Source organism: Heteronotia binoei, chromosome 21 (assembly GCF_032191835.1).
Source record: "Heteronotia binoei isolate CCM8104 ecotype False Entrance Well chromosome 21, APGP_CSIRO_Hbin_v1, whole genome shotgun sequence".
Classification (NCBI taxonomy): Eukaryota; Metazoa; Chordata; class Lepidosauria; order Squamata; family Gekkonidae; genus Heteronotia; species Heteronotia binoei.
Genome location: NC_083243.1, coordinates 117,096,531 through 117,120,257, shown reverse-complemented (window position 1 = coordinate 117,120,257; position 23,727 = coordinate 117,096,531). Strand labels below are relative to the sequence as shown.

General features: G+C 45.9%; 1 protein-coding gene across 9 annotated transcripts in view; it reads left to right on the top strand.

The window, feature by feature from the left end:
* Positions 1 to 23,727, top strand: part of ANO1 (anoctamin 1) — a 256,871-nt gene that overhangs the window by 124,367 nt on the left and 108,777 nt on the right. For 5 of the 9 annotated variants that reach the window (XM_060262258.1, XM_060262255.1, XM_060262251.1 and 2 more), the window contains exons 7-9: positions 13,106 to 13,157; positions 21,754 to 21,819; positions 22,327 to 22,382. In XM_060262258.1, coding sequence (XP_060118241.1) covers positions 13,106 to 13,157; positions 21,754 to 21,819; positions 22,327 to 22,382 — 174 coding nt within the window. The remainder of the gene's footprint in view (positions 1 to 13,105; positions 13,158 to 21,753; positions 21,820 to 22,326; positions 22,383 to 23,727) is intronic. The other 4 variants (XM_060262257.1, XM_060262253.1, XM_060262256.1 and 1 more) reach the window with 1 other exon arrangement.

Sequence of the window (23,727 nt, the reverse complement as noted above, 5' to 3'; positions counted from 1 at the left end):
TTGCCAGGTCGCGACGCTCCAGGAAGGAAGCCAACTGCCTCGCCTGTCTAAGATGAAAAAAGGCGGACTTGGCAGTGGCTGCCACCTGGGCCTCCATTGTCAGGGAGGACTCCAGTAGCACTCCCAAGCTCCTGACCCTGCGCACTGGTACCAGTGACGCACCGTCAAAAGCTGGAAGGGAGATCCCTCCCTCTGGAACGCCGCGACCCAAAGGACCTCTGTCTTCGCTGAATTCAATTTCAGCCCACTCAACTTGATCCAATCTGCCGCAGCTTGCAACGCGTGGTCCAGATTTACAGGGACATCGCCAGCTCGGCCGTCCATCAATAGATAGAGCTGGGTGTCATCAGCATACTGGTGGCAACCCAGCCGCTATCTCCGGGCAATCTGGGCAAGGGGGCGCATGTAGATGTTAAATAACATCGGGGAGAGAACTGCCCCCTGAGGCACCCCACAATTAAGTAGGCGTCTCTGGGATAGCTCTCCCCCAATCGCCACCCTTTGTCCCCGACCCTCAAGGAAAAAGGAAAAACACTGTAAGGCTAACCCCTGGATCCCTGCATCGGCGAGGTGGCGGGTCAGCAGCCGGTGATCGACCATATCGAACACAGCCGATAGGTCTAACAACAGCAATACTGCCACACCGCCTCGATCCAGAGGTCGCCGGAGATCATCCATGAGGGCGACCAATACTGTCTCTGTCCCACGGCCCAGGCGGAAGCCAGACTGGAACGGATCCAGGGTGGAAGCATCATCCAGAAAACTCTGCAACTGCAACGCCACAGCCCTCTCTATAACTTTGCCCAAAAAGGGCAAATTTGAGACCGGCCGGTAATGCGCCAATTCGACCGGATCTGATGTAACCTTTTTCAGGAGGGGGCGGACCACTGCCTCTTACAGAGGGGTTGGAAAAAGACCCTCCAAAAGAGATCTATTTATGATGTCCCATATAGGACATCTCAGCTCCTCCCAGCAGGCTTTAATTAGCCAGGAGGGCCACGGGTCCAGATCACAAGTTGTTGGACGTGCAGTAGAGAGGATTCTGTCAAATTCCTCCAAACCGAGCGGGTCAAAACGATCCAGGATCAAACCAGAAGACAGGCACGGAGCCTCAGGTTCGCATACTGTATCCAATATGGCAGGGCAGTCGTGGCGGAGCAATTGGACTTTGCAAAAAAAATTGCAAAAGCCTCACAGCCTATCTCTAATTCCCTAACATTTGACTTGCCTTGTGGCAGTGTGGTGAGATTCTGAATTATCCTAAATAATTGTGCCGGGCGCAAATCTGCAGACGCAATCTTAGCCGCAAAGTATATCTTCTTTGTGGCCTTGACTGCCACCTCATAGGACCTCATAAACTCCCTATAAGATGTTCTAGTAGCTTTGTCACGAGTACGCTGCCATTGCCTCTCTAGCTGTCTGAGACCTTGTTTCAGCTGGCGTAATTCCGGGGTATACCACGGAGCCAACCTAGTCTGAGGTCGCAGAGGGCATCAAGGTGCAATCTCATTGATGACCCTGGAGAGCTGGCTATGCCAGGTCTCAACCAGGTCATCAAGGAAATTGCCAGAGGGCCAGGGATCCCTTAGAGCCATTTGGAACTGTTCCGGGTCCATCTGGCTCCGCGGGCAAGCCATAATCAGCTCATTGCCTAGACAGGTTTGGAGTGGAATGTCCACACGAGCCCTAAGGGCGAGGTGGTCCGACCATAGCACCGCTACTGTGGTTATATCGTCCACCATGACCCCGGCCACAAAGATCAAGTCTAACATGTGCCCGGCCTGGTGGGTGGGAGATGTAATGAGTTGAGAGAGTCCCAGCGTCGCCATGGATGACACTAGGTCCATCGCCCGACTAGAGACCAGGTCATCAGCATGGATGTTGAAGTCACCCAGGATCACCAGCCTTGGGTGCTCCAACGCCCAGCCTGCCACAGCCTCAAGCAGGGACGGTAAGGCGTTGGCCAGTGCGCTAGGCGAATGGAACACTAGCCAAATCGGCAACTCCTCTCCAACCTCCCACGCCAGACTGGCACATTCAATACCCTCGATCCTTGGGGCTGGGAGCGTCCTAAAGGAGTAAGCCTCACGTATGAACAGCGCCACTCCTCCCCCCCACCCGCTAGTCCGCGATTGGTGAAAGACCAAGTAACCCGGGGGAGCTGTTTGTGAGAGGGCCACCATATCTCCCTCTCAAACCCAGGTCTCAGTCACGCAAGCCAGGTCCATGTCCTGCTCGAGTAAGAACTCTCGGAGGACAGAGGTTTTATTATTGCATCAGATGTCTTTAAGAAAAGGATGTCTTTAATGAAGTGACCGTTAGCCTGATCATTGGCTGATCAATAGCTTAGTGATGTTACTTGAGATTTTGTACAGATGCATGTGGGGTTGTTCCTATTCTTCCCTTTATTTATTTGTTTTATTTATTTATATCCCACCCTCTCCACAAGCAGGTTTAAGGCAGCTTTCAGCAGTTAAAACCGGATACAATACATATAATTTTAAAATTACAATAAATGTAAATTCATGCAGGATAAAATTTTAAGACTAGTAGATGAAAAAAAAAACTCCATCCCTAAGTGTCTGGTGTTCATAAACACCTCCTGCACATGCTGGGCATGAGATCATGTTCATTCAGCTGATGCCACAGCAGTCTCTAAGGGGAATAGCTCACATAGGCCATGGAGGCCAAAGATGTGCAGACATCTTCCATTTCAGCCAAAACCCTGGTGGAGTAGCTCCATTTTACAGGACCTGCAGAATTGCATTAAATAATAATAATAATAATAATAATAATAAATTTTATTTATACCCCGCCCTCCCCTGCCGAAGCAGGCTCAGGGCGGCTAACAATACGGTGACCAATGGTACACCAACAATAAAACAGTTACATTAAAAACATTAAATTAAACATTAAATTAACCTTAAAAACCAGAATTAAAACAATTAACTAAAACATTTTTGACGCTATCCTTGACACTCTTCTAGTTGATGTTGATGGCGGATTTCAGTTATTCATAAGCTAATTTAAAAAGGGTGGTCTTGCAGGCCCTGCGGAACTGATCAAGGTTCCGCAGGGCCCGCACCTCCTCTGGGAGTTGGTTCCAGAGATGTGGGGCTGCGGCCGAAAAGGCCCGAGAGCGAGTATTCTGTAGTTTAATTTGTCTTGGCCCAGGGGTAGTCAGTCTGTTCTTTCCTACTGACCTCAGTGCTCTCTGGGGTTCATACGAGGAGAGACGGTCCTTCAGGTAGGCTGGTCCTCGGCCATATAGGGCTTTAAAGGTGATAACCAGCACTTTGTACTGGACCCGGTATACAATCGGTAACCAGTGCAGTTCGCGTAGCCCCGGCCGCACATGTTCCCATCTTGGGAGACCAAGTAACAGCCTGGCCGCCGCGTTCTGCACTAGCTGTAACTTCCGGGTCCGGCACAGAGGCAGCCCCATGTAGAGGGCGTTACAGTAGTCCAATCGTGAGGTGACCGTCGCATGGATCACCGTTGCTAGGTCCCGACGCTCCAGGAAAGGGGCCAACTGCTTTGCCCGCCTCAGATGGAAGAAAGCTGACTTGGCAGTGGCTGTTATCTGGGCCTCCATTGATAATGAAGGCTCCAGTAAAACACCCAGACTCTTCACCTGCTGCGCCGCCTTTAGCTGCACACCATCGAAGGTCGGGAGAGATATTTCCTCCCCTGGAGCGCCGCGACCCACACAGAGAACCTCTGTCTTTGCCGGATCTCCCCTGTTCTCAAGGGGGAGTATGTTCCACAGGCTGGAGAAAATGCCCCTGCCCTAGTTGAGGCTAAATGGATATCCTTTGGACCAGAGACTACCAGCAAATGTTGTTCAGTTGAGCACAGAGCTCTTCAGGGCACACAGGGAAAGAGGTGGTTCTGAAGATATGAAGATCAGATGCTAGAATCCATCTAGGAGTAAACAGTAACCAGAATGAGGGGGCTGGTCAGTTAGACCTTATATTGTTTTTATCCTTATCATATAACCCTTCCTAATTTTATTAGTATTTATTTATTTTAACTAATTTACACGTGTGTGCTGCATCATTGCTTTACTCTGCTAAAATATCCAACACTCGGGCATGCCACATTAGGCCAAGCCCAAAGTATAGACTAATTCATGGTCACCAAACACCAAGCTCACAATAGTGTGTCACTTAGGGAGAGGTCTTCATGATTCTTGTACTCCAGACAAAAGTCAAGGTTGGCCCTCCCCCACACCTTTATTCCCACCCAACTCACTTTGAATAAGAATAAAACACCCAGTTTACACACAGTATGTGCCCCTTCTAAAATGTGCTAAAGCAGAGGTGTTGAATGTACGGCCTGTGGGCCAGAACTGGCCCATTGAAGCCCTCAGTCCATCCCTCAAGTAGAACACCCCTTCACTCCCACTTCCTCAGTTGTGCTTGGTTGTGCTCTCTGCAGTTCTTTCCAGGACTTAGATAAGCTGCTTCCCCCCGTTATGTCCTTCTGCCTGAACTGGAGACCGCCTCTGCTAGTCTTTTCTGATTGGCTGTTATTAGCTGCTTCCTCTCTGCAACCCTTCTGACTGGGCTGCATCATTTTTCAAGGGGAACTGATCTCTGTGTCCCTGGGTCCCACACTGAGGATGGCATCCCTGAGTAAGTACTTGGATGGCGCAATGAGGAGAGAACTGGGCATGGTGCCTGTAGCTGCTCAGCCATGGCAGTGCTTGTTGTGGGGAGGGAGCCAAGGGCCAAAGAGCAGCCTCCTGGCCACACTAAGGAAGAAAGAACTTGCAGCAGCAGGGAGAGTATTGGGTATGGGGCCTGTTGCTTGTTGAAGCGGGGAAGCCAAGGGCTAAAAAGCAGCCTCATGGCCACACCAAGATGGGAAGACCTTGTGGTTGCAGTAGGAAGATAACTGAACACAGGACCTGCAACAGTTCTTGCTGGGGAGCCAAAGTCTGAAGAGCAGCCTCCCAGCTGTGCCAAGGAGGGAAGAAATTGTGGTGGCGAGTGGCAGGAGAGAGAATCGGGCTCAGGGTCTGTTGCTTTTTTGGAGGAGGGCAGCCAAGGGCCAGAGAGCAGCTCCCAGCAACATCAAGGAGGGAAGAACTTGCAGCAGCAGGGAGTGAACTGAGTGCAGGGCTTGTAGTGCTCTGCCTGCTGTTAACCTCCAGCTCTCCCCTGGCTTCCTGTTGGGAGGCTGGCCTGGAGTCCTGACAGGAGAGGCACACTTTGATTGATTGGTTGCCACCTGACTGGTTCTATTTATAGGAAGCAGACCACCAGCCCACTCTGTTTTCCCTAAGATATTACACCAGTATGCAGGCTCCTTTGCCCAGGTTTAAAGTCCCAAAATTAAACTCTTTACAGGTAGGATCCAAGGCAACTGGAAGCTTCTGCAGAGCCCTGACAAATACACCAATTCCCAGAGGTCTTTTTTCAGAATTTATTAAGGTGCAAGATCTTTTAACTAAATTAGCTCGGTAGTTCCACCAGTCGTCAGTAGTTTCTTAAAATACAATCCAGAAGGTAGGTCAGTTTACATTAACCTAAGCTCAAGGCATAACAGCATTCCAATGCGGCCAGCATAAATCCAAGGCTCCCAAGCAAAATAACAACAATTTCCAAAGATAAGCCTAAACTTTTAACTTTAGCCTAAGCCTTAGCCTAAGCATAACGGGGAAGAAAATTTCCCTTCTTTTACCCTTATGGGAACCATAGGCAAGTATTAGATTCACCTAACTAATCAGAAGTTTGACATGTGCAGTTAAACTTAGCTAGATGGAAATAATCTGGTTTGATAGGGCCTCCCATGCTCAGCCAAGCTACAGGGATCATTAAGGAGAATCCAAATGATCTACTAACAACCTATAGGTGGCCTTGCCAGCCTCACTAATTTAAGCAGGGCTGGTGCGTGGGAATAGGTAAAGTAGGCAGTCATCTAGGGCGCCACCTGGCTTAGAGTGCACCACTGGGCAGCTCCTCCCTGACACATGACTCTGGCTCCTGACCACTGTCACCTTGTCCTCTCCCATCACCAAGCTGCCCTCAACAAAGCCAAGCCACTTCCCTCTTCCCAGTGTGTGACTTGGCCTCCCACTTCATCCTATCCTGCCACCCTCCTCCTTGTCATGGCTGCAAACACTTATTCTCACAATTTTTTTATAACTTATCACATTTTTTTGAAACATTAAAATTAAAAATCAGTAAATTAAAAATGTGAAAAGTTTTAAGTTTGGCACACTTCAATTTCCCTATATTTTAATAGGGGAGGGGGCTCTAGTGTGTGATTTGCCTAGGGTGCCAGAAAGCCTAGCACCGGCTCTGAATTCAAATTGAGGAATGGGCTGCTGCAAAGACTAACTACAAGGTCTAAAGTTACAGGCTGAATTTTCAGATAAAGTGATCCCAGTCACAACAGGGCCTGTTGCTTGGTGTGGGGAGTGCGGGGAGCCAAGGGCCAAAGAACAGTTTCCCGGCCATGCCAAGAAGGAAAGAACTCATGGCTGCAGGGAAAGAACCAGGCACTTGGGAGCTGCGCTTTCTCATGCTGGGCAATATGAGAAAGTGCAAGTTTGACCTGAAAGAGTAAATAAACAAAATATTTAAGGATTTGAGTCCAGTGGCACCTTTAAGATATGTGATGAAGTATGTTTGCACACAAAAAAAGCTTATTGTGAATAAAACTTTGTTGGTCTTAATTTAGGTGTCACTTTGTTCTGCTGCTTCAAACCAACACAGCTACCTCACCTGAGTCTAATTATAGTTAGTGTTTTAATAATTGCTTGTTATGTTTTTAACAGGTTTTGGTTTAAAGTAAAAAATAATGTCTTTGTGTCCATCTGCGTCCTTTATTAAGTTTATATCTGCTAACTAGCATGTCCTGGCCCCACAATATCCCATTTATGTCAGATCTGGCCCTCATAATGTAATTCAACACCCCTGTACTAAAGTTTGTGTTAGTTAGATTGATGTGTGTGCATTATTTTTCAAAAAACAATTATGACTGACAAATAGCAATAACTTGGTCGATCATTTAAAGAAACAACCTTCAAGCATTAATAGAATAGCTCAGTTTCAAAGGGCAAGTCAACATCCGGAACTAGTTATTGGAATTCTTTGCTGTCAGAGAAAACTGAAAAATGAGGGAATACTTTCAGATTTTTCATTCTATAGAATGAATGATATAATTAATGGATTCTTTATTAGATCAAATAATATATCACCACCAGCTGTTGGAGAGCCAGTTTGGTGTGGTGGTTAAGTGTGCGGACTCTTATCTGGGAGAACCGGGTTTGATTCCCCACTCCTCCACTTGCACCTGCTACCATGGCCTTGGGTCAGCCATAGCCCTGGCAGAGGTTGTCCTTGAAAGGGCATCTGCTGTGAGAGCCCTCTCCAGCCCCACCCACCTCACAGGGTGTCTGTTGTGGGTGAGGAAGGTAAAGGAAATTGTGAGCCGCTCTGAGACTCTTCGGAGTGGAGGGCGGGATATAAATCCAATATCTTCTAAATATCTTCTTCAGCACAGGACTCTGTTCAGTAGCCCAGGCTGCTCCATGGGTAAAGTGTTACCTTATACTTCAGGGGTGGCCAACGGTAGCTCTCCAGATGTTTTTTGCCTACAACTCCCATCAGCCCCAGTCTGCATGGCCAATGGCTGGATCTGAAGAGTGTTGCAGGCAAAAAAACATCTGGAGAGCTACCATTGGCCTCCCTGTTGTACTTGGTCCTGATGAAGTGTGTTGAGAACAGGACAACAGCAACATCATTTCAATATCTCTCCATATTTTTACTGATGCACAGGGCTTTTTTTGAGCAGGAATGCACAGGAACACAGTTCCAGCTGGTTTGGCATCAAGGGTGTGGCCTAATATTCAAATGAGTTCCTACTAGACTTTTTCTACAAAAAAGCCCTGTGTGATGCAATGGTGATGTCAGGGGGGGTTGGCCTAATGTAAGTAAATGAGTTCCTGCTGGGCCTTTTCTACAAAAAAGGCCCTGCTGATGCAAGATACAAATAATTGGTCCTGGAATCTGTCAACAGAAGGCACTCAAGGCTGCAGGTCTTTCCTGCTTCTCTTCCCTCCAGCAACCATTTCAAACCACAAGAAAGTGTATACCTGGAGTTGCATGATCCAAATGGAATAATAAGCACACAGGTTGGAAGGCTGCAGTGGGGAGGGTAAACAGGATGACATTGCCTCTCTGTCCTCCTCCTTTAGCAGAAAAAGAGAAGCGTATAGGGTTGCCAGCTCCAACTCAGAAAATACCTGGGGACTTTGGGGATGGAGTCAGGAGACTTTTCCATTCCCTTAAATAAATAAAAGCAGTGCAGCTTCCCTGAATACAGTCTTCATTCCCTTGTTCCCGAGCAGCTGGCTGCACTTCCACTAAACGAACATGAACACACCCACACACATTCACAAAGCAGCCAAAATAAATGCAGTTTGCAGGCACGCTTTTGTGATATCACTGGAGCAATTTACTCACAGGAGTTGCTGAATGTAACCATCTGCTGTATTTGCACCAAGTTCTTCAGACTAACACAAGAAATGGAAGGTTCAAGTTTACTATGCAAACAACTTCTGAAAAAAAAGAGAAACAAACGAAGGGACTGTGCTGGCTTCTGTTCCTTTCTCACAGCTTCACAGACTCACTGGAAACAGCCACATGGCTTTGCCAGCTCACCTTGTCCCCATTCAGCCTTACACCTACTGAGGTTTAAAGGCATACACACTTTTCAAGTTTCCAAGCTTCTTCTAAACTTCCAAGCTTCTTCTGAGGTGGAAAGTCACATTGTGATTGTTGGAGTGGGGCTTCCCCCTGCCAGCCAGCTGACTGGCAGTAGGGAGAAGCCTGAAAAACCAGGAGACCCACTGTCAGGACCTGGAGACTGGCAAACCTAAAAGGTAATTAAATGGTGATTAGCAGAATAGAGAGAGAGAGTTAGAAAATTTTGTAAAGTGGGTGAAACAGTCATTAAAAAACAAAATAACCAACAGTTAAGATTGTGTCTGGGTAAAATTTAACTTCCAATTCTATCTCATGCATTCAACGACATAAAATTAATGAGAAAAGTTTTTCATTCTTGTGAACCAAAGTTACTTCTAAATTCTGTGCCTTAATTCAGGCCTCTTTATACTTTGTGCTAACTTTTTGACAGAAAAATATTCTTTCTGAAGGCCCAGTTTTTCTCTTTAAACTAGCTATGTCTAGTTTTGTTTAAGAATGATTTGTGATTTTCTTGTAAGAATGCAACTTATGTATGTAAGAGTAATTCTTATTAAATAAGTAAACTATAATTATTTCTCTGATAAAATTTCTTCTTGGAGTGTACTTCTGACTTTCTATCAGGCCTCATTTTGGATAGGAGCTCACAGGAGTGAAGCTCCAGAACCTCTACATTTTATTGTGCTCTTTCTTACACTCCCCTCCTCCCCCCCGCAATAGCTGTTTCTGGGCTCCATTGTGAGAATTTTGCTGAACTCTAAGATTTGACAAACTCTCTAATATTTTTCCCCCACAAAAAAATGGGAAAATAACCAAAACATATAAAGCAGACGGATGGAAATCTTCATCATGCCACTGTGGCCACATAGGAAAAAGTAATTTAAAAAGTATGATGGGAGTAAGGTTTTATTATGACAATTATAATTCAAGAAGCATTTTAAGGTAGATGCTGAGCTTATATAATTTAGTACATCTTCTGGTGATGTTGGGTTTGTGGCATATGCAAATGAGTTATGCAAATGAGTTGTGCTAATGAGCTTCGGCACCTCTTTTTCTATGGATGAATAATGCAACTCTTAGGGGCAAGCCAGTGGGGCATCACAACTCTCCCACTGGTGAGTTGAAAAGCCAGGAGGGAGGAGGAGGAATGGAGTGAACTAAGAAAAGGAGCTTTGTGAAGTTAAACCACAAATGTGGATTTGCCTCTGCATAATGTGTGTAATGGCCAAGAAAGTACAGCCTCGTTATTAGTATTGCTATATATTTATAAACATGAAACATAAACAATAAACATAAACTTATTCAGTGATAACTTATGATGTTCCTGTTTCTTATATTGGGGAAAGGAGCATGCAGTTACTTTACAAGTAGGTCCTAAAAACTCAGTAAGTTTAGAAGTAGTCTTAAAAAGTACAATAATTTTAGTATTGAGTCCTACTTCAAAAAGTTTAGCTTGTAATATATGCTTAGTACAATATATGGTTAGTGCATATATTACATATATGTACATGATCAGAGTTTTTTTTTTTAATTATCATTCATCCTAGCAAGAGGAATGATAGCACACCACCTAGCTCACAATACTAGTCTTCAAAATGGATGGAAGAAATGGGCATTCACTGGATATTCTACACTATTAGGGCCAAACTAGATGTAATGACAGAGGGCTGTGAAAAGGCACAGTGGGGGAGGAGGGATTAATAGCACCTGGTCCCACAGTGCTACAGGCCCAATCAGCATTTTTAAATTGCCAGCACTGGGGTTTAAAATGGCAGCATTTCTAGGTTGAACCCAGGGACACCATCGTGTCTAGTTCAGCCTAGGGCCAACCCCATAGTTGGAATTTTTTGGGTGAGGTGCCCCAGGGATACATTTTTGGGTGGGGGAGCCATGGGGCTTGGCTGCTTCTTCCAGTGGCCAGCCGCCTGGCCCCAGCTCTCTCTCTTGCACTCTCTCTCACTAAACTGGAGCGGAGACAAAGAATGGGGAGGTGGCACCAAAAGCCAGCACGTCCACTCCTCCCGTAGTCCCCAACAGGCACCTGCAGGCCCTGGGGCGCGCAGGGGTATAGCAGGTGGGTGGACAAGCTGGGGGAGATTGGAAAGGGTCTGGCTGGGCCAAGCTCTCCCTAGATGCTGGCGCTGGAGGCTGTCGCCACTGGCTCAGTCCCACTCGCTCTCTCTGCCCACTCACAGCAGCCAGAGACACACCGCTGGTCCCCAAGCCTGCCAGCACCCCTTGGAGTGGAGATAGGGTTGCCAAGTCCAATTAAAGAAAAATCTGGGGACTTTGGGGGTGGAGCCAGGAGACATTGGGGTGGAGCCAAGAACAAGGATGTGACAAGCATAATTGAACTCCAAGGGAGTTCTTGCCATCACATTTAAAGAGACAGCACACCTTTTAAAATGCCTTTCTTCCATAGGAAATAATTAAGGATAGGGGCACCATATTTTGGGGCTCATAGAATTGGACCCTCTGGTCCAATCATTTTGAAACTTGGGGGGTATTTTGGGGAGAGGCACTAGATGCTATACTAAAAATTTGGTGCCTCTACCTCAAAAAATAGCCCCCCCCCCTGAGCCCCCAATACCCACGGATCAATTTCCTATTATTCCCTATGGGAATCGTTCTCCATAGGGAATAATAGAGTGCCTAGTAGACATTTCCCTCCCCCCCACGCTTTCTAAAGGGGGGGAGGGCCTCCAAACTAGGGAATCCCCTGCCCCCTCCCTCTCACACACACACACTTACCAGATCTTCCTCCGGACAACTCTACTTCCTGTGAAAATGAAAGCAAAGAAAGGGAGGGGCCGTTCTCAGAAGCCCTTTCTGCTTCCTGCCCAGCCTTAAAGGGGCAGACATTTTGCAAACGGCTCAGGAGCTCTACAACATGAAGCCTAAAGGTATGTTCTCCCCTTCCTCCACCCCCCACCCCCGCTTCCAGAGTTTTGAAGAGCGGGAGATGAGGCTGCGAACCCAGAAGTCTCCCGCCAGAGCGGGAGGTTTGGGAAGCCTAAGTGGAGAGGCCGCCCTTCAAGGAATGGCACAGCACGCGAGGCACTCAGCCCTTCCAGCCCCGGCGTCCGGAGGAGGCCGACGACCAGCCCCCTGGTTGCCCAGGCTTGCAGTGGGCCCCCTTCTCCTTCTCCTCCATATTCCCAGCTCCCAAGAGCCTTCGGGCGGCAAGGCATGGGGGCAGCTTGGTGGGGGGAAGGTGTTGCTTTTGCTGTCCCTGCTTTCTCTCTTTCTCCCTCTCTCTCTCGATGTCACTGTCACTCCCTCTTTTACTTTCTATCATGGGGGGGGGGGGGAGAAATAGCCTGGGAATGGAGGGGCCAACAGAGGGAAGGGGGATTTACATGGAGCAGCCTGCCCCCCCGCCTCTTCTCCCATAGCTACAGGCCTGTCGAGGGCTCAGTAGAACAGGTCTGATATTCTCCTGCTGGAGATAAGTCTACAATACATATTTCTTGGTACCAATCAATCTCATTTTGGATAATGATAGTCAAAAGCCCAGCAGAAACTCATTTGCATATTAGGCCATACCCCCGATATCACCATCATTTCCAGCAGGAACTCATCTGCATATTAGGCCACATCCCCTGATGCCAAGTCAGCTGGAACTCCTTTCCTATGTGTCCCTGCTAAAAAAAAAAAAAAAAGCCCTGATGATAGTAGCCAAAGTAATGACCCAGTTATCTTAATTCACGAGATAGTGTTTGTATTATAAAAGATATTCCTGAAAATATGGCAATGGCCTCAGAGGAAAAGCACCTGAGCATCATATCTGGACTACTACATGTTGTTAACAAAGCTACTAATTCCCTTGTCTTGAAAATATTGAATATTACACTGGCTTAGTTCTGATGTTTTGTTCCAATTCTTTAAATGATGAAAGAAAAGAGAAAATATTTCATAGGAATTTCTTTTCAGTGTTTCCCCACTTTTTCAGATTTTTCCATTGGAAACTTTGGGATGAAGAGAAAAGAAAGGAAGCCGGGGTGGGGGGTGGGGGAGGGAGAAGTTGGTACTTTTGCCTTTTCCCCCCTTTTTTTTACTGAGCCCTCACATCTCCAGTCCTAGGCAAGTACCCAATGACTGTTTGGAGAATTACAGGTTCCAGGTAGGCATTTGTGAATCAATCCTGCAGTGCTGTTTAAACTCAATTTCTAATGATGAATCGGTGATGGGTAGTTCACACAGACATCGCAGACTAATATCCATTTGTTTACTGTCTTTTATTCCCTAATACTGCCTTTCATAGAGAATGGTGGTGATGTAATAGTAACACTCAAAAGCTTAAATCTACTGATGCTTTTGTTTGTATTACACACAATGCAAATGTTATTCTTCATTAGAAGCGCTTAAGAAACCTTTTTTCCCTGCAGGTTTATGAAATACTGAAAAGAACTACCTGCACCAAAGCCAAATACAGCATGGGTAAGGACATTTATTTAGACTTTAGATCAACATATTGTATCTAATTCTGAAATTAACATTAATGCGGATCAGAAACACAGAGAATGGAGTCAGGGACAGATGGGGATATAATTCTACAGCAGGAGGTGCCCAGTCTGGTCCTCGTGGGAGTCATGGCACCCACTGACACCTTTCCTGGCACCTGCCAAGTGTTTTGTGAACTTGGGTAGGGCCAAGTGGGGCTTTTGCCAAGCAAGGCATCTGAGTGGCCATTAGAGCTGCCACCATAGTACAAGGATCTTAATCATGTAACTGAAGGTAAGCTATGGGAGCCATTTTGTGGCTGGCTCTGCCTCCTGCAGCAGCCACTTTTTGATTATGCCTATTGCTCTGTGTCAGAATTCAAAAGGTGATCACAGACTAATAAAGATTGGGGACCTGTGTTCTTCAGACTGTTATGCATGTGCAAAAACTGGCAAAAAGACTGGTTAACCGTCCTCCTTATAATGATAGATGGATTGAACTATGTGATGTCCTTTCTAGGGGGGGAAAACAGAAGTGACACCAGTCCTAAGAATCACTGGAAACTCTCTGTTTAACATGTTGGAATCTGAGGTTTTCTGCAATAAGGGTCTTCTTTAACTGAATGTTCAAAAAATTCATTGCAGAAAATAACCAGAAGCACATGTTTTAAGATACGTAATATATTGTACCTAGTATACAAGAAACTTCAGACTATGATATTTCTGTCAATACTGTACAAAATTCTATGAATTGCATAGTATTAACTTTGGAAAACCAACATTTAAAAAAATCAAGTTCCAGGGTATTTTCCTTTCTACAGGGTTTCAGTTATTTCAGAATGTGTTTCTGATTCAAATCTGGATTAAATCTGAGGGGAGGTGGTGTCCCTAATGTGTCCTGGTTGGGTTTTTTTGTTCCCCTTAAGGATTTTCCCCTCCCCCCCTACTATTAGGAAGTCTGGAAGCGGCCATAGTTTCTCTTACAGTGCCAAGTTGCCAAAATGTCATACAGCCGAGATGTCTGGATTACCCTTAGCAGTTGCCAAATCTGTTTTCAAGATGTGGCTTTGTAGTTGCAGCCTTTTAATGTTACCTGACTGCTTAGTGAGTTGGTTGCTATCTGTAAGTGGTTTGCATATTATTTATAATGTTGTTGATATTTCTTCCTGTATAGGATGGTCCAGTCTTCTAAGGCATTGACAATTTATAGTATGATATGTGGCATTTATAGCACCAGGCTTTTATTATTCAGCTAGGCCTACATAAGATAATGGTGTGCCAGCAACACTGAAGCAATGAAACTTATTTTTTTTTAATGACCAAGTAGTGACTTGCACAATCTTCAGCACTGTAAACAGACTTACCTAGCCAAGTACCTAAGTTGCTACTTCACTGTGCAGTAAATTTGCTCATGTGTACGAATGCTCTTCATACCATATGGTAACCGTTCAAAACATTCACTGCAAATTTTGTTGAATATTCACTGATTGGAAAGCAAGTTCTATGCTTGGATCTTTCAAGGAATTTTTTTTTAGTTTCAGGGTCTTACAGTGCAATGTTCTGGGAACAGGGTTGCAAGGTCCTGCCTCCTCCCCAGCAGGGGACTTTGGGAGACATTCTTGGAGGGGGAGGGGATGTCCCCAGTGCAATGAGGTCACACAGAAGTGTCATCATCACATTAGGAACTGGTCCCCTGCACACCTGAACTCCAAGCGGTGAATTCACCACTGGAGTTCAGGTGCCTTCTCACGCTTCTTGCAGACAGCATTTAAAGGGACCCTTTAAATGCTGTTTGGAAGAAGCAGGGGCCTTGCACACCTGAAATACAAATGGGAAATTTGCTGCTGGAATTCAGCTGTGCCCCCTCATTTCTTGCAAACAGCATTTAAAGGGACCTTTAAAATGCTGTTTGGAAAAAGTGGGGGCTTTATGTGCTGAATTTCAGCAGCTGGAGTTCAAGCATGTGGCTAGTGGCCACCTCTCTCTCTATCCTGCAAAATTTAAAGGGTCCTCCAGCTGGTCAGTAGGACATTTGTTTTTGCCAATCAGCTGGAGTGCCCTTTAAATCTTTCAGGAGGGGAGGGAGAGAGGTGGCCACCAGTTGTCACTCTTGGAGAGAGGGCTTCCCCCACTGGCCAGCTGGCTGAAAGTAGGAAGGAACCCCTGAAATCAGGGGATCTTCCACCCACACCTCTACCTGGGGACTGGCATCCCTATCTGGGAGTAAGCCCTGGTAAGATGGCACTTACTTCTCTGTGGACCCATTTTGATTGTTCCCTTAGCTTCCCAATTTTCTGAGAGCTTGTTTCAAGAGACAAGCTTTCCTCTTGAGTATGAATGTTTAGAATGAGTTACAGCAGCAATATACAGTGGGACTGACTCTCAGTGTGTATGTTACCACAGCAACAGGCAACAAATAACTAGCATAGTCTGTGGTTGAGGGTATTCTACATCCAATATAAATAACAAGTGGGGAACTTGCAAAGGCTTATGGAGATCATCTCATTTCACCTCCTCCAATATTTCCTGTTTTTCTTCTCTGAAAACTCCCAAAACTTCTCCTTGCTTCCTTCTCGCCTTCCCATCCACCAGCCAATGTACCTTTTTCTGCCTACCTGTCTTCAGCTTTCCTTTCATCACTCCCCCTGGCAGCCTCTATATAGGACAATTATGGGTGAGTTGCACAGATACTGAACCAGTTGCATGGTGAGGAACTTGTTTGGATTTGCAGGGGTTACCTCAGTTTCCCTTGTATTGTCCTCCCCATGCTATTTCCTTTTTGTCCTTCTCCAGGCCAGCCCCATATCCTTACCTTTACTGTTTGTATTGTTTTGGGAGATTTTAACCCTCCGTGATTTTTTTAAAATTAGATTTCAGATTTTTCTGCAAACCTGGGGTTTTTTCTAGGGTTTGTAGATCTGTCTTGTTTGTTCATGCCCCAGATATAGATATCCATAGATGGGACCTTATTGAATTGTATTGACAAGTGGAAGACCCACAAGGATTTGCAGGGGACATTTAATTTTCTCCTCCCCCTCTATTTCTTCTTTTGCATTTCTGAAAGCCCCATGACCTTCTTTCCCTTTCATGCCTTCTCTCTTTCCACATCAGCCACCCTATCTTTATCTGCCCCATCTTCAGCTTTCTCCTTTCTCTTTGCAACAGATACCTAAAGTAGCTTATATAATTCTCTTACTCTCCTTTTTATATTTAAGACTGACCTGTGAAGTAGGTTAGGCTGAGAATATGTGACTGACCCAAGGTCACCTAGACTGGGTCCACATGGCCAGTATAAGCTGCCTCAGGGATGCCCCACTACCAGCCCCCCCCAATGTGTGTCCAAACACACAAATCTGGCTCCCGTCCCACTCCCACCCTCACCCTGTCCTTATCTGTTGTTCTGCTGCCTCTAAGAGCTACCGCATTCTAAGTGATATCAAACCGGTGAGGTGTTTCTGAGGCACCTTTCCCAGCCATCTGAACAGCTGGGAAGCACCTGGGAAGTGGCAGTAAGGTGCATGAGCACTATGAATGCTCCTCTGGGATGTCTGTGGCTCATCCCTGTTCCAGCATGCACTGTCTGACCGCCCTGGGGTATTTCTTTTTATGCTGGCTCACTTCCAGGATGGGACATTGCCGCCTCAAGCCAGCTGTCTATATGCAGCCGTAGTGAGCTTTCAAAGCAGACTGGTGATTCAAACCTGGGTCTCCTAGTCTGAAGTTCCAACTACTACACCACAGTAGCTTTTCTGGGGTAGCTGCTGTTGAACTGTAATGGAGAGCCACGCTGGGTAAATCACACAATTTCCATGTACAAAGTTATTCAGTAGTTACTACTGGCCCTAGCCCAATGAGTTCTCTCTGAAAGGCCAAAACAGCCACCCTTCCCACCTCTCTCTGCCTTTTACTGACAGAAACCAAGGCCTGGAAGCTGGCAGTACAGTTGTGGTTGCCTAGCAATGGCCACAGAGGGCATTTGTTTCTTAAAGTTATAGGGCACTGCTTCTGTCATTTCAGGGTTTTTAATGCACACACTTTGGGAGGTTTTTTTTAAAGATTTCAGATTTTTTCCCATACAAACCTGGGGCTTTTCTCAGGTTTGAAGAAAGATTTGACCACTCTGTCCCTGACACCAGTCTCCTATTCCAGAATTCACAGATTTTATCACACTGATAATTACAAATATTGACAACTGGAGACCCATGGACCTCACAGAGGGGATCCAGCCCTCGCATTTGCTTGCTGAGCAAACAAGTTGCTGAGCAGTCCACCTGTTGGCAATGCTGCCACTGCTGCTTTTCTCTCCCTTCATTTATCTGCCCAACCACTTGTTCATTTACTCACCAGTACACAGCAGTAGGAAGGACATTAGCAGCTCCTTCTTCCCTGGCCACATAGCCACTCCTCTACAGCTTACACTGTGGCTGTGATGGAGACAGTAGCATTGTCTCTCACACCTCCTTGTTCCTGCCTGTTCATCCTTCTTTATTCCACTTGCAAATGAGTCAGTGGCAGTGACAACTCCTGATGTCTGCCCCCTGGCCAACTGCTGCTCTACCACCGGGGTGGGGGGTGGGGGGAGTGTGGATTCTTGCTCCCCCTCCAAACTGCCTGTCCGCATGGCTTAGGAAATGGTGGGGTAGCAGCAGCAGCTCCTTCCTTATTGGCTACATTGCACCTTTCCATCTCCAAGAGTCATAGAATCATAGAGTTAGAAGGGACCTCCAGGGTCAGCTAGTCCAACCCCCTGCACAATGCAGGAAATTCACAAATGCCACCCCCCTAAATTCACAGGATCTTCATAGCTGTCAGTCTCTGCTTAAAAACTTCCAAAGAAGAAGAGCCTATCACCTCCTGAGGAAGCCTGTTTCATTGAGGAACTGCTCTAACGGTCAGGAAGTTCTTCCTAATGTTGAGCCAGAAACTCTTTTGATTTAATTTCAACCTGTTGGTTCTGGTCCTACCTTCTGGGGCCATAGAAAACAATTCTGCACCATCCTCTGTATGAGAACCTCTCAAATACTTGAAGATCACCTCTCATATCACCTCTCAGCTGCCTTGTCTCCAGACTAAACATGCCCAGCTCCTTCAACCTTTCCTTATAGGACTTGGCCTCCAGACCCCTCACCATCTTTGTTGCCCTCCTACTCAATGAGTGAGTGGGTAGGTAAGTGGCTTATATTGAGGCAATTTGGGAGGGCAGTAGCTGTAGCAGTCCACCAATCCATCTATCTTTCTCCCTGCTGCTTGGTGGTGGAGAGGGCAACAACTGGGATTCACTTGCCCTGCCCATCCACCTGGCTGGCTGAAGGGGAAGTAGCCATGGCTCCTGCTCCTTCTCAACTACCTCTTCCATGGTGGTGCTTCTTGCTAATCCTCCTGGCCTATCATTCTCCATAGAAAAAGCAGAGTGAGCTGCATTAGGGTGGGCGAGGGGTTGCCTAGTTCCTCATCCCCTCCCCATGTCCAGTAAGTTTACATTGTTTCCATTTGCACAGATAACTTGTTCCTATGTTTTGGAGTTTTATAACTCCCCAACCCACCCCAGTCATGTTTATAAAGTTCTGTTTTTCTGCAGACCTGGAAGATCCTTTCCACCTGGCCCTGATCTGCAGATTTAAGTATCCAGAGGCGGGGAAAGGTTGATTATTAGATATGGTAGTACTAGGGTTGCCAAGTCCAATTCAAGAAATATCTGGGGACTATGGGGGTGGAGCCAGGAGACACTGGGGGCGGAGCCAGGAACAAGGGTGTGACAAGCATAATTGAACTCCAAGAGAGTTCTGGCTATCACATTTAAAGGGACAGCACACCTTTTTAAATGTCTTCCTTCCATAGGAAATAATGAAGGATAGGGGCACCTTCTTTGGGGGCTCATAGAATTGGACCCCCTGGTCCAATCATTTTGAAACTTGGAGGGTACTTTGGGGAGAGGCACTAGATACTATATTGAAAATTTGGTGCCTCTACCTCAAAAAACAGCTCCCCCAGAGCCTCCGAAACCTCCAGATCAATTCCCCATTATACCCTATGAGAATTGATCACATAGGGAATAATGAAGACGTTTCCCTCCCCTCCCCCCCCCCCGGCCAGTCTGAAGCAGCGGATCAGCCTCTCTAATCACCATTTGCTGCCAGCTTCTTCACAGAAACAGACACACCATCCTAAATTGAAGTCAAGCCTCTGAAGGTGCAAAGGCACATGGTCCTTTGCGGGCGGGGCTCCCTCTCCCCCCCCCCCCACCAGCCAGCTGATTGGGGCGGGAAGCAGCCTGGGAAAACTGAAGAAAGGCTGCTGCGATCGAGGCTGGGTGGGAAGGGCAGGGCAAGGAGAAGCTGCTGGGATCGGGGCTGGGTGGGAAGGGCCGCCATTCCCCCCCCTTTCCAGATTTTTGGCTAGCGGGGGGAGAAGGCTCCAAATCAGGAGTCCCCAGACAAGGCGGGGGATTTGGGAAGCCTAGAAATACCTGGAGTTTGAGGGTGGAACCTGAGGAGGCAGGGATTTTAGTGGCATATACTGTCTTAGAGTCCACCTTCCAAAGTGGCCATTTTCCCTAGGAGAAATGGTATAAATGTTTTAAATAAATAAGAGATTTGTGGAGTTGAGATCGGTTGTAATTCCAGATCTCCAACTTCCACCTGGAGGTTAGCAACTACCTGAGGGGCTCCCTTTCGCTGCTTTTCCTCCTTTGGCCATAGGAATGGGTTTCCCATGACTGAATTTTGTGTAAATTTGAATTAAGCATAGGTGTGGGGGAGAGAAAGAGATGGGAGAAAAACCAAATGGCACAAGTTCTTTCTGCCTCTTCTCAAAATCAGACAGCTGGGATAGGGATTGGAGCACTTTTCTTAGGAAGAAAGGCTTTTTTTTCCCAAATTGACTTTTATTTAAAGATTTATTTTATTTATTTAAACTCAGGGTACTTTGGCTGGTGGAGGGTTATACAATTATGCTTTGTATAGGGAGACGGAACTTCTTTTCACGAAATACTAGTAATTGCTCTCAGCCTAAACTTCCTAACAGGAGTGTTGTTGTGAGATTAAAATGCCAAATAGGGTTGCCAAGTCCAACCCCAGAAATATCAGGGGACTTTGGGGGTGGAGCCAGGAGACTTTGGGGGTGGAGCCAGGAGACACTGGGGTGGAGCTAGGGGGAGGGGGGAAATGGCACCGGGGAGCGTGGTGAGCCGCCCTGCCTCAGAGCGGTCGACGCCACTGCACCGCTGCCGCCTCTTCTCCGCTCGCCGTGGCTGCTCCTCCGAGATGGGCTCAGCCTGAGCCCATCTCGGAGGAGCAGCCACGGCGAGCAGAGAAGAGGTGGTGCGGCGGCCTTGCCCACTCCGCTCCGCCTCTGGGGTAGAATCGGAGGGGGGGTGGAGGCGGGCCGGGGGCATGACAAGCCGCGAGTCTGGGTCCTAGAAGGGCCCGGATTCGCGACTCGCCATGCTCCTGGCCTGCCTTGCCCTCCCCTTCTCTGGTTTTGCCTGTGCTGCTCTTGGCTGCTCCTCCGAGATGGGCTCAGCCTGGGCCCATCTCGGAGGAGCAGCTGCGGTGGGCGGGGAGGGGGCAGCAGCGGCGCAGCGGCCTCGCCCGCTCCAGGATCGGGCGGCTCGCCATGCTCCCTGGCGCCGTTTCCCCCCTCCCCCCGCTTCTGTTTTTTGGGGCAGCGGGGGAAGAGGGTGGAAATCCTGGGGTCCCCCGCCAGGGTGGGAGGGTTGGGAAGCCTAGGTAATACCAGTGTAGTTTAGGAATATTATTACATGGTATATGATCTAAATTATTAAATAGAGAACCACTGGTAGAATGTCAGATTAGAGATTAGAGAACCACTGGCAGAAAGTCAGATTAGCTGCAGAAAGACCCAGCTTCAACCCCACATTCAACTGTAACTGATGTTGGGCTACTCTCTTTCTGTCATCCTAAACTACCATGTAGGGTTATTATAAGTTAAATGGAGGCGAATAAGAGAATGTACACAACCCTAAACTCCTGGGTAGGATAGTGGAATAAAAATGCTGTAGAAAGATAATTTTGTAGAGAAAAATTAGGTTCGATATTTTAATGAGTAGATCAGGTAAGTTGAAAACATTTTTCTCACTCAATTGCAAGCCAGATTAGACCTCAAAGCTTATTTTGCTACACTCATCCAATTATCATATAGCTAGCCACATTAGTTTTTCATACACACACACTCACACTAGATCCAAGCCAGCATTAAAGACAGGGTATCAGAATCATTGAAGGCATCATGTTACCTAGGAACACATGTCCAAAGTCTGTCAGATACCCCATATTTGGAAGCAACTATATTAATGGCCATCAGCTGTAATGCAGAACACATCTAGAAATTAAATACTGCATCTTCTAAGAGTTTGCAACTAAGCAGTCTCTGGAATTCTAAGTGCATTCTTCACCTATTGCAAAATCCCAGCTACACTTACAACGTCTCCTATTACACACCATCTCATTCTACTACAAAATCAAACATTATTTAAACATTAAAAATATACATTCATTATTTCAGAGTCCCTGTTACTCAAGCATTGTAACTGCTTCAAACTCAATCATATAACTAATAGATAAATGTGCAAACAGGGAAAGGAGAGGGAAGAAAGAAGGAAACTACCCTTTTAAATAAAAGACGAAAATGTGATAAATATGGTAAGTATTATGCCAAGGTCTTTCCAAAGGCTTCCTAGATAGCTTCTCTAATCAAGCTTAAATCAGATTTTAAAAATCTTTGTGTGAATGTGCGCACGTGTGTGTGTGTGTATGTGTATATTCACCCACCCATCAGGCCCTGCTAAACTCTCTTCTTCTTACAAACTTGCATTTGCTGTACTTCCAAATCTGTGAGCTTGCTTTGAAAATCCAATTTGAACCTTCAGGGTGTGTAATTTGTTATAATGACTAATTTTGAGTCACTGGATTCCTGTTCTTGACTCTGAAATACATTACTTCCTCTGATTCTCCACAGCTTTCAATTTCTTAAAATGAACCATGTTTAATAATCTCTTCAGTCAAACAGCATGGAGACAAATGAACTGGTAAAAGATTCATTATCTAACAAAATTACTGTTGTTTTGAGGGGAAAATCTCCAGAATTTTGGGAAACGGAGGGAATTCAAACTTGGAAGCATAAATAGACACCCTCTGTTGTTGTTTCAGGGATCACCAGTCTGCTTGCCAACGGTGTTTACAGTGCTGCATATCCATTGCATGATGTAAGTAGTTTTAGAATATATTTTTATGTTTCTGCGTGCTGATACCAAGAACCCTTAATGTGTTATGTATCAATGGCACAGTCTTAAATGTCTTTAGCTGTCCATGAGCCCAGTTTCCTGCTCTGTTTTTACATTACCTTTCAGCAGTTTCTTTAAGAATATCTCTGCCAACATTTAACTGGTATCCTAACATAAAAAATAACTTTCTTTAGTTTTATATAAGATAGACTTGTAGAAAAATGACTCAGCAGATGATTGTGCTTTTGACCTTCTGTTGTTAAGGACAGTGAGGCTATTAAGGAACATATTTAGTTCTTTGGCACCATGTAGAGCTTCCCGATTTAAATCCCCTTGACATCCTCCTAACTAATGTAATGCATCAGTGTGGTCATTTTCTGCTGGAGAAGTGGATTAGTTATGTGTTCTGATTGTGCATATTCTGAAATGTAGACTATATATTTAAGCATATTAATGTTTATGCAGGGATGGCCAGCTAGTTCAGCACATACATAATGAGTTGCCCAAAGGCTGTAGATCATTTTATATTTAGGGAAATAACAAATTAATGTACTTTTGAGTAGAAAAATAAATAATAAAATATTTTTCTATTCGTTATGTGTTTTTAACGGTATATTGAATCAATAAATCAGTGTCGTATTTAATTAGATCTGTTACTAAAACTGCATGGAAAACATTTCCACAACATTCCTCTAACATAGGAATTGGTACTGGGTTTCAGAGAGTCAAAGTAGATGCTCTTAAAGTAGTGGACCTATTTGCGAGTAAATGTGTTTATTTGCTCTGTCATAGAACTGGGCATGTACTGAATGCTTCACATGCAGCCCATTTCCCCCAACCCAACTCATGGTCATGCATGTAATTTGGCCCACATCTGACCCCTTGTTTATATTACTCACCACTGTATTCAATACAGCTCACATTAGGTAATTTTTCTAATTAATGTGAAAATAATATGGAAATATTACCTTTGACTGTAACAGGCATTGTCTGTTAGCTCTTTTGTGCTTTTGCAGCCCTGCCCTGGATAGCCCAGGCTAGCCCAATCTTGTCAGATCTTGGAAGCTAAGCAGGGTCAGGCATGGCTAGTATTTGGAAGAGTGCCCCAAGGAATACCAGGGCCATGATACAGAGACAGGCAATGACAAACCACCTCTGAAATATCTCTTGCCTTAAAAACAAGTCTAGCTCACAGCCTAGTGATGCTTAATGCTAAAAGAGCTAGAACTTCTGGCTGCCAGACAATCTTAGGATTTCCTGGCTATTCTATGCACAATGCCATACATGAATTAATTAATTGTTCTTTTGTAAACTAAGCCAAAAAGAC